The sequence below is a fragment of the Rhipicephalus sanguineus genome, chromosome 3 (genome assembly GCF_013339695.2).
Source record: "Rhipicephalus sanguineus isolate Rsan-2018 chromosome 3, BIME_Rsan_1.4, whole genome shotgun sequence".
NCBI classification, from domain to species: Eukaryota; Metazoa; Arthropoda; class Arachnida; order Ixodida; family Ixodidae; genus Rhipicephalus; species Rhipicephalus sanguineus.
The window spans coordinates 143,149,062-143,160,252 of NC_051178.1; the positions used below are offsets into that span (position 1 = coordinate 143,149,062).

At 47.5% G+C, this 11,191-nt stretch overlaps 1 protein-coding gene across 4 annotated transcripts in view; it reads left to right on the top strand.

Moving 5' to 3' along the window:
* LOC119387336 (ceramide transfer protein) overlaps positions 1-11,191 on the top strand; it is a 608,660-nt gene extending 597,469 nt beyond the window's left edge. For all 4 annotated transcript variants that reach the window (XM_049413479.1, XM_049413480.1, XM_037654691.2 and 1 more), the window contains 3 exons: positions 6,626-6,828; positions 7,673-7,799; positions 8,529-11,191. In XM_049413479.1, the coding sequence (XP_049269436.1) occupies positions 6,626-6,828; positions 7,673-7,799; positions 8,529-8,656 (458 nt within the window). In that variant the 3' untranslated portion in view covers positions 8,657-11,191. The remainder of the gene's footprint in view (positions 1-6,625; positions 6,829-7,672; positions 7,800-8,528) is intronic.

An 11,191-nucleotide genomic window follows, 5' to 3' on the forward strand; every position in this document is an offset into this window, starting at 1 on the left:
ATCACAAGCTGGTCGAGTATCAGCGCTTCGTCATACAGCTTCGTCGACAGCGTTGCTACATGATGGGACACATAGGCAATGCTGACGAAACTCCGATCTGGTTTGATATGCTCTCGAACACGACTGTGACCGCTAAAGGATCAAAGCAAGTGAAGCTCTTGACAACGGGCAACGAGCATTCGCGATTTACAGTGATGCTTGTGTGCACAGCCGATGGAAAGAAGCTGCCCCCTTATATCATTTTCAAGAGAAAAGGGCTACCGAAAGAAGACTTTCCTCGGGATGTGATCGTGAGAGCGAACGAAAAAGGGTTCATGAATGAGTCCCTCATGCTCGAATGGATCTGGCTCGTGTGGAATCGGTGACCCGGTGCGCTTTTTCAGCGACCGAGCATGTTGGTCCTCGACTCGTTTCGAGGCCACCTCACGGCCGATGTAAAGGGAGCCCTGTCCGATGGCAAGACAAATCTTGTCGTGATCCCTGGGGGACTAACATCAATCCTCCAGCCACTGGATGTAGTGCTCAACAAACCCTTTAAAGATCGCGTGCGTGAGCTCTACAATGAGTGGATGCTGGGCGACAATCCCAAGACCTTCGCTGGCCGTTTTCGACGTCCACCTCTCGCGACCGTTTGTGGCTGGGTGTCGTCAGCATGGAAATCTCTCCCGGAAGAGATGGTGTGCAAGTCTTTTCGCAAATGCTGCATCAGCAACGCATTGGATGGAACGGAGGACGATGCACCCTGGGACGTTACTAGTGACAAGCAGGCGTCGTCCGACTCAATTCGGACGAGTCTAAGTGACAGCACTTTGTGGCCTTCTGGCGTTTAACTACATATCAGTGTCCAAATAAAAAGAAATGTCACCACAGTGCAGCTGGTTGTGTCGCGTATTTATCAAGGTAAGGGTGCGCCGCGATAATTTGCGATTTTTTTTAATTTCTTTTTTGGAGATTCAAAGTTTGGGGGGTCAACCTATATTCCGGTCCGACCTACAGTTAAACCTGGATATAACGAAATTGACAAATTCTCGAAAAACTTCGTTATAAAGAGGATTTCGTTATATGGAGGTTCGGCACGAAAATTCGAAAAAAGAAAAGCTTAAGTAAGCAAAAAAGTAAATGACGGCAGAACTCACCCAAAACAAAAACTGCGTGATTTTGCTCTGTTGTTTGTTCATAATGGATGGCAGCACTGACCATTCGTACAACATCAATGAACACAATGCTGCTCCGTCATCATCCAGCGAGCCCGCGGCACGGTGCAAAAGTTCGATGACGTCCAGCACCTCCTTTGGGGAGGGCAAAGCGCGTGCCGAGTCGTCCTCCAAAGGTCCGTTGTCGTCACTGCGGTCTTGGACAGTTTCTGCCAGAGCCTCATCCGCCATCTCCTCAATTGTGACAGCGCAGTTGTCCGCATATAAAAAATCACAAATCTGCACATCGTCCGGGGCTCCTCCATTCGTGCGCAGCGAAATCCAAGCTTCGGTGAGATCGGGCGGACATGAAGGCTCCTCCTCTCCGGCGTCGATTTCCTCAGCCTGAACCTCTTTGAGATTCGGGCCTTGCGGAAGCAATTCGCAACTTTTCGCAGCAATCCAAGCTTTCGTGTTCGCCACATATTTTACGGGCATCCTGTGGGTTCCTTTGAAACATCTAGGTCGGGCGCTTTTGCCGATGACCAGCGGAACTCGCTTGTCACTTCCGTCTGCATTTGTGCGCAGTAGCACAGTCAAACGACGTTTGCTCTGCTTACCGCCGTGGCAGACGTCGCCTTTAAGCGTAAGGGTACGGTTCGGGAGTAACTCTTAGAAAAGCGCCGTTTCGTCAGCGTTGTACACATCCGACGCTTCGTAGCGCTCCAAAATACGCAGTAGTTTGTGTTGGATCCACGAGTCGGCGCCATCTCTATCCGCAGAGGAGGACTCGCCACTGATCACTTTGCCGACGATCCTGTACCTGCGTTTAAAACCTTCGAGCCACCTGTTACTGCCTTTTAAATCATCGCAGCCCAGGATGCAAGCATTATCCCTTGCCTTTTGCTGCAAAACAGCGCTGCTGATGGGTACGTTTCGTGTCCGCATGTCCATAAACCATGTGAACACAGCTTTGTCGACGTCAGCGTATGTTGACGACTTCAACTTCTTTTTGCTGTCCGTGCCACGCTCCACAGCGCTGCGAATCGCATCTTTCGCGTTTAAAATCGTCGACAAAGAACTAGCTGCGATGTCAAATTTGGCAGCTACATCCTTCTTTTTTTGGCCTCCAGAAACGGCGTCCAAGATGGCCGTTTTGTCTTCAAGAGTCATTATCTTGCGTTTCTTCGTCGAAGCACTCATCCTTGGATTGTCACAACGGGTACTGGATGCGTGGCCGCGTGTTGTCGAGAGTAACGATATGACGCCGCGACATTCGGCTGGGCCCCGCCACGGTGGTCTAGTGGTTATGGCGCTCGACTGCTGACCCGAAGGTCGCGGGATCGAATCCCGGCCGCAGCGGCTGCATTTTCGATGGAGGCGAAAATGTTTGAGGCCCGTGTACTTAGATTTAGGTGCACGTTAAAGAACCCCAGGTGGTCGAAATTTCCGGAGCCCTCCACTACGGCGTCTCTCATAATCATATGGTGGTTTTGGGACGTTAAACCCCAGATATTATTATTAAGACATTCGGCTGGGCCGGCGACTAACTGCCCGGCCATGTTTATTGATACTATATATATACACCTGTAACCCCTTAGTGGCGCCGTCTGTTAGTGTGTTAGGGTAAGTGACGCCACCTAGGATTAATATAACAAAATACAACAACACTACATCTCTCTTTCCAAGATCTACAAATTCAGTCTTTTGGGTGGGACCACACGCCTCCCGGATCTGGTAACCTTGTGGGGTATGCTGTCAGGGTCTGCGCCGGTACTCTTATCGTGCTGGCCATGTGATGGTTCCTCCTGGCTGAGTCTGAGCTCCTGGTTTGGGCTCGAGCTCGGAAGGGAGACTGGGGATGACGCACTGAGATCTGGGGAATAAGGCACGAGATGCTGTCGGTTTCGTTGTATAACTCCGCTGGGAGTTTCAACGATGTAGGATCGGGGACGCTGGCCCCGGCTAAGAACTTGGGCCCGGCACTCCGCATCAGTTACCCACACTTCGTCTCCTGAAGAGAGGTCCCGGAGCTCTCTCGCCCCATGCCGACGGTTGAAGTCCTGAGTTTGCCTTTCCGTAGCCACGGCGTCCTTTTGGAAGACGACGTCTGGTCGTGGTAGGTCCGGTGACAGCTTGGCCGGGTTCCTGGGAATGCGTGTCCGTAACCGTCGCCCCATGAGAAGTTGGGACGGGCTGTACCCTGTGACCCCTGGCGTGTCACGATACGCCAGCAGTGCCAGGAACCGGTCGTTGCTCTTGCGGAAAAGATCCTTCAGTCTTAACAGCCCGTTCCACCGCACCATTCGATTGAGGATAACTAGGACTGCTAGTGATGTGTCTAAACCCATAGGTCTGGGCAAAACTTGAGAACTCGTGTGACGAGAACTGGGGGCCATTATCACTTCGAAGCACTTCCGGTATGCCGAATCGAGCCATGACACTCTTGATAGCCGATATCACCGCTTGGTTGGAAGTGTTGCGTAGCGTGATAACCTCTGGATAGCGTGAATAGTAGTCCACAAGCAGCAGAAAATTTTGTCCCTCTAAGTGGAACAAATCTGCACCCACTTGTTGCCATGGGTACTCCATTGAAGGTGTTGGCAGGAGAGGCTCGGCACGCTGGACCCTGGTAGTTGCACAACGTTCACATGATTCCACCATAGACACGATATGTTTGCCTATATGAGGCCACCAAACAGCATCACGTGCACGTGCCTTGCATCGGTTCACACCCTGATGACCCTCGTGAAGTGAATCCAAGACATCCTTCTGCAGAGCCTCCGGAATCAACAGACGTCCTCCTTTAAGGAGCAGTCCATTGCACACTGTCAGCTCCCCTTGGTACCTCCAATACTTCGAGAGGTTTGATGGCACTTTGTTTTTCTGAGGCCAACCTCGCCTGCAGTACTTACGAGGGTAACGCACTCGCCATCTATCAACTGGTGCTGACGAACCGCTTTAAGGCTAACTGGTGCGCCTTCCGCGACGTTGCCGACAACCCCACTTCTGACACCATGTCGAGAGTAACGATATGACGACGCGACGTTCGGCTGGGCCGGCGACTAACTGCCCGGCCATGTTTATTGATACTATATATATACACCTGTAACCCCTTAGTGGCGCCGTCTGTTAGTGTGTTAGGGTAAGTGACGCCACCTAGGATTAATATCGCGCGAGGCGTCGGAAACGAAGAGCGAGCAACACGATGGCGTCGTACCGAAGAAAACAAACAAAGAAAGACACGGAGAATGCAGAAAGCCACAGCGCCAACAGCGCTGCCGGCGCTGCTTGCAGCTCCCCCTTTTTCTTTTTCTTTTTAAGTAGTGCCACCTAGTGTCAGGTTAGCGAAGTGAAGCGCAGAGACTTGCACAGTAACCAAAGAGTGGCGCTGCCAGCGCGCTGAAAAAGAAAAAAAAAATCGTTTTTTTTTTTCTTTCTCTCTTCGGCAAAAAGGAGCGTGCCGGCTGGGCGGGCTAGGCCAGCTGCAGCAAGTGGCGAGATCACGTTTGAGGGGAGGGGAAAAGGTCACGCCCGCGGGCCCGCGGCGGCAAGTTTGCCGGGTCGAGAGATGCAGGCCCGCCTCGCGCACGCTCGCACGCACGCACACGTGCGCTCGCTCTCGCCTCGCAGTCGCCGTGCCTTCGAGCGCGCCAAGCACGACGCCGCCGCTTCGCATTCCGTCGCGGCGGAGGAGGTGCTTCGGGTTGCTGCTCGCGCAAAAATGACAAAATTTGGGCCAAAATCTTTAGGTCGTCATCGGGGAAAATTCGTTATTTCGAGGGGGTCTCCTGCTGCCACTTCGTTACGTAGAGGTCTCAAATACATGTGCTTCTATGGAGTAACGGTGGGGAATAGAAAAACTTCGTTATATCCAGGAATTCGTTATATGGAGGTTCGTTATAAGCAGGTTTAACTGTATATTCCGGTTTTTACAGTAGATGTTTATTTTCTAGTTGTGTAAGTGCTTCTTAATTCAGAGCGCGTGAAGTTTCATCGGACATCGTTGCCAAAAAATTACTATTTTACAGCCATGTCTAATCACGGTTATCACGGCTTTAAGATCGCTTCTTGATATGCCTGGATTGCGTGCTTATTCAGTGGCCATAACATAGACAAGCTCTATCTACACGGATTTGCTCAAGATTGTCAACAAACCAGTCTTTGAAGTCCATATTTTTTGCTGTTTTCGACCCGTAAAAGCTTTTATTGGTCAAAATGCAGCTGATCTCCTACCTTTGTTTGAGCTACTCACGGTCACAGGCCTCAAGCACGCAGAAACACCGCAACGTAGCCATCTTCAGCGTGCAAAATAACTTCCCCTTGAGGTGACCTTTCATAATGAAAGCTGCACATCAGTAATTGCACTTCACTGGGAACAGATACAATGCACATGTGTCACGGTAGTGGGCAAAATAAACCTACACAAACTAGTAAAAATTGTTCTTCGTTGCCATTTTATGACGACGATGACACCGCATCTGACCCCTCTGACGGGAGGTTGTTGTTGTTAACATGGTTTTGGTTTTGTTTTCGTATTTGATTCTGAGGCAATTTTCGTACTCACTTAATTGGAAAGAAAATTCATGTTAGATTCGATCTATTTTTTTTAAGGTGAGAATGAAGATGGGCTCTCACCTCCTTCAGTTAAATCCATGGCTGTTATTTTTTTCAAATAATTTAGTCTGCAAGACTTCAATCCTTGGAACAGTGCAGGTTTGTGCCGTGGGCGTATTTAGGCGGTCTGTACTCGTTTTAGGGGCGAGACTGAGCGTCGCTGCCCACATTCTTAGTTTATAGATTAAACGACACCCGGATTATGCGACAGTTTCGCGTGGTCCCCTCACAGTCCTATAAATTGGGGTTCCGGCGTAGGTGTGTTGTGGAAATAAAAATGTGCATTTTTTTTTTGTTAGTTAAATTAACACATGATCAGCAGGAATGGACTGAAATGACTCCCTTCCCCCGCCCCCCACTTAAAGGCAGTCACCTTGTCAACATCACAGGAAAAAGTGCAGCTCTTGCACAAATATATACGGTATATCAGCTAAACCCATTTGCTCCCTACTACATACCATTGTCTCTCTGTCAGCGTTACACACATCATTTTGTGTTTCATCACTCGTGTGATCCTCGGCTGCTGCTCTCGTTTTTTAACCTCTCCTTTTCCTCGCCATATGTTAGCAACGGTAGAATGATATGGTTGTAGCTTTTTCTTTTCGAGCTACTAAGCTTTCTGTCTTGACATGGTAGTGCATGACGTATGCACTCCAACTCGTCCCTATCCTTTTGTACATTTCCTTCTCCTAATCAAATGTCCCAGGGACCTTGAAAAGATCACGATTTCATCGATTTGTGAGGCTGATTGCCAATCACGAATGCTCATTCTTACATGGAGCTGTTGAAAATGAATTTAATTTACTCCATAGTTCTGTAGCTTGTTGTAGTTGTTTGTGCTAATCTTGTTTTTTCCTTGCTCACTTGGCCTGCAGCAACCTTGGAGAGCATGGAAGTGCTCGAGGTGCTAGAACCCATGACCGTCATAGTGCACCAGATCCACAAGCGGGTGTGGCCGGCCACCCAGCGCGACGCCCTCTTCTGGTCGCACATGGCACGGGCACCCAACGAAGAGGATCCCGACGCCCACGATGTATGGATCGTCTGCAACAACTCATGCGACACCCCTCACGTGCCTGTACGTACTAGAAGGTTTTACAGAAACGGGGGTCCCTGCCCTAAAGAGAAAGGGAAAACTTTGTTCAACAGTTCAATCTACCACGAGATGCTGATTCTAAAGGTTTGACTGAAATCGAAAAAGTTTAATTTGTTAGTCTGCCCTGCCTTATGAACTGATAACAGTTGTTTCTGCTCATAGGCCATGTTTGCCATGCACAAAGCCTTCTACTAAGCCATGAGTAGCGTAGAGGTTGTGAGGTTGTAGCAAGTAAATTAACTCAGTGTTAATTCAACGCAACCCAAACGTCTCATGCATGCTCTTGGAGACAATTGAAACCAAAGACTATCAAAATTTACGAGCCCCATTGACTCCTTCCCATGAGTTCAAAGGAGCCAATAATAAGGCTTGAGTATAAAGTGGTCTTTTTGTTTTCAGTGTTCATTGAAAGGGCACTTATGACAATGTTAAAGAAATAATCAAATTATTTGAGCAATGTGGCTCGCAGTACATATGTGCTACATCTTTCCATGGATGCCTGCCCTATTTCTCAGTGACTGAAAACTGATCTCTGGCAGTTCCCCTTGCACAACAAACACATCACGTTGACAGCACTGACTTATAGAGCGAGCATCGTCACTTGTATCGCCTGCTGGCTCTGTAAAACTCTGTGCTTATTATTTAGCATCACTGCAGTTGTCAGCTGCACTGCTGCACTGGCAAAGTGCGGTTAACTTGCAGTTGTTGCGATAGCAATATCACAAACTGTGCATTGTGCTTCCATTGTGGTAATTAAAGGCTCAGCTAATCTTAATCACTTGACAAGATTTCTCTTAGTTAACGAGGGCCTTTTGTTTGTTTGCAGCTTGGCAAGTGCGTGCGTGTGCGGCTGACTGTGTGCCTGATGTGCCAGACATTTGTGGACCCGCCACAGCCAAACACCAACATCACTCGGGACAACCTCTCGTGCAAAATCACCTATTGCTCAACCAGTAAGTGGGCACCCGCAAGTACCGCCTCTCATAAACCATCGAACTGTCTAACAAGACGTCACTTTAGAAGTTGCCATGGTCAAAAGGCAACACTTTTTAGCGAGTCCTAATGGCAATACAAAGAATTTACCTGGACCAGGTGAAATTTCATCATGTGCTTGATTTTGGCTAGTCACCATATGTTGAGAAGCATAATACCATACTTATTCCATACTTTTCCATACTTTCTAAAAAGTAAATTTCCTACTACGCTTGAAACTTTGCTACAAGTTTTATGAAATCGTAAGCCTTTATGCACAGGGCTCTGGCACTTGGCGTCCGAGCTTTGAACCTAATGAGCCAAGTCTGGTGCAGTATATTAAGTGGCATTTTGGCACATTTACATTGAGGCATAAGCTGTAGGTGCTTGCATAGCATGTTCCGCAGCAGTTGAAGGATATGGTACTGTGCATGAGACATTAATAAACACGTTCTTGGGGGAAAGAAACAAGGCCACCATTACAACGTTGATCCACAAAACGGGGAAAACCTTTGACTCTCGTAAGTAGATAGATTATGTGCTGCTGTGGCTATTTTCTGCAACCACGTATCGTACTGTATCGCACTCTGCTACTCATAATGTGGTAGCTCTGCAACTGTTTAACATATAGTAGATGAAATTGCATTTCATTACATCTACAGCATTGCAGCAGTCGTAAAGTTGGAGTACTCGCATGCTTTTCTGCACAGTCAACCCTGGTGGCTGGGCGCCCGCCTCAGTGCTGCGTGCTGTCTACAAGCGGGAGTACCCCAAGTTCCTCAAGCGGTTCACGCAGTACGTCAAGGACCAGACAGAGTCCAAGGAGATCATGTTCTGAGACTGCCCTTTCGCACTTCCGGCCAGAGCCTGCATCCTTAGATCGATGCAAAGCAAGGTCTCTTCTTTGAAAGGAGTGCAGACGACCAAAGCAGTCTGTGTTCACAAATCTGAGACGCTGGGGATGACGGACAAGAGGGACTCACTACAAAATAAGTGATAATACACAAAGGTGTCTACAACAGCAGACTCAAGAAATGCGCAAGTGATGCAGGTATTTACAGGAAAACGAAAAAAAAAGCAAAGGGAGCGAAAAACCTGAAGAAAGAATGAAAGAAAAAAAGCCTAACTACTGAAGTGATTGGGGCGTGGTGGGGCATTTGTTACGGGTGCCCGTGGTCATGTTTGTGTAGACATGTGTGGCTAAGCTAGACTTTGTCATTGTGAGAAGGTCAAAAACTGTATCTTAAGAAAAAAAAAAAAGAAAAAGCAGGGTTCTAATTCATAGTGGCAAAAGCTATATGACTCCATTTTATACAAAAGCACCGCGAGAGCCTGATACGCAAACATTTATAGCTTTCTTATCAGTTCCTTTTTTTTTTCCACCATTGTACATTACAGTGAAATTCCGATTGTTGCATTTGCGTGGTTAAGAACGCACCACTTCAAACATTTGGGCGGGGGGGATAAGGGGAAGAGTGTATAGGAACTGCCCCTCTGGAATTCTACAACGACCCACTTTGAAGTTTGCACTTGTTCCAAGTCGCACAGAGTATTAGGCACTTAAATTTAGTTGTCGCCGCATTACTGTTTCCTTCCTTCTTTCCTTTCCCCTTCCTCCTGAGATTCATAAGGTGTGCGTTTATTGTACTACAAGAAAGAGAAAGCATTTCAAAAGCGCGGTGATTTTTTTTACAGCCTAATAACACTGCCGTTTCCTCGTTAGTGAATGTGAAGGAAAGAGAGCATTAGTTGTGAAAGGCTTTTGTATGCCACCGAGCAATGTTCACGCATAAGCAGAGGCGTTAGCGTTGCAGTCAAGGAAAAAAACGGCAGGGGTGCATGCTAGGTTTTAAACGGTGCCAACTTTCATGCGGCACGTGTGTCGTTCGTCTTTGTAATCTTTGCACTTTTTTTTAACAGACGACTGGGTCAAATGAAAGAGTCTCATCGCTCCTCGGCTTTAGCATATTCCTGCGTGCAGCAGATTTTTGTGGGAGTCGACGGCTGCGAAAGAGTGCAACTTTAGATGCAGAGTTGCGCGAGGCATTCGTCACGGGAGCCAATAGGTTTAAGAGTTATAAGTGACTAAATGGGACGTAACGTTCTGCTTTTTGTCGTGTGTTGTCGGTTGGGCTGTCTACCAGAAGTATTCCAAACCACTTTTTTAAATGTGGCTGCAAGAGTCACACGTGTTGCAACTAAGCTTGTCTTGTAGAGGCAGTGGGCCCCGTTCATTATCGCACCTTTTTTTTTAAACGCGCAGATCTTTTAAGGAGATGATTGGTGCTACGGCAGTACACTTGCAGCCGGTCTGTGGTGCAGTAAAAAAATAAGGATGACTTACGTAATGCCTCGCCTTAATTTTTTTTTTTGTCTACACCAAGTCTGTGTTATTTTTTGTCATGTCGTTTACACCTTTTTGTATCGCGTGTGTGCTGGCACAGATGCACCGTTCCTTTTGCGGTTTTTCAATTTTTACGGCCCATTTTTAAAAACTGCAGCATCTAGTCACCACTACTTCATCCGTAGCATGATTTTAGGTAATGTACTCAAAACCAATCAAAGTGGTCTACACGTTTTATTGTAGCTTTTTTTTTTTTCTAAGCCAGTCAGTCTTGTTCTTTTTTTTTTCCAAGTCCTGGCCTCAAACCAGCCACTGTCTCTAGGTTCTCGCGTGGTCTTTTTTTTTAGCTTATTCTATAAACAGTGCACCGATGCCTCACTCTCTTTCTTCAAGCTGCTGCTTGCATCGGGAAAACGAGCAAAATGAGTACGCGTTCACACGAACTGTTCTGTTCCGTCTGTGTTTCAGTAGTTACGTGGCCTTCGTTTTTTTACCTCAAGAAGCTTGACTCCCGAGTTTGTTGCATACTTGTGTGGTGTCTCCTTTACAAAAAGCAAGTCGGAAGATTGTACTCTGCGCAAATCGCAATGCACAAAAATGCAGGGGGGATGTGGGAGTCCTTTTATATAGTATACATCTTTCGTGGTTTGCAGAGTTTAACGTAATTTTGTAATTGGAGCGAGCTGAAAACCGTGCTTCGAAGTGCTTGCCGCGCCACGGCCGACGCGGAGTGTTGCTCTGTTGGGGTTTTGAGCGACGGTGCGTTGGTGGAACTGTGCGACAGGACACTGATGCGTGCTCTCCTTGTTACCGCTTTCCAAGAGGGCTGTCGCGTACGTGCCAGCGTCTGCTGCCTGCCTGCCTATCGGTTCTCCTGCCACGGCATCTCTTCCTGTTGTCTTGCTTGTGCATGAGAGTGCGATGCTTTTTTGTACATAATATATATAAATATATATATAAATAAATATATATATATATATATGCGGGTTTGTATTACATGCACAGCTATTAAAATGTGTTTTGATGTCA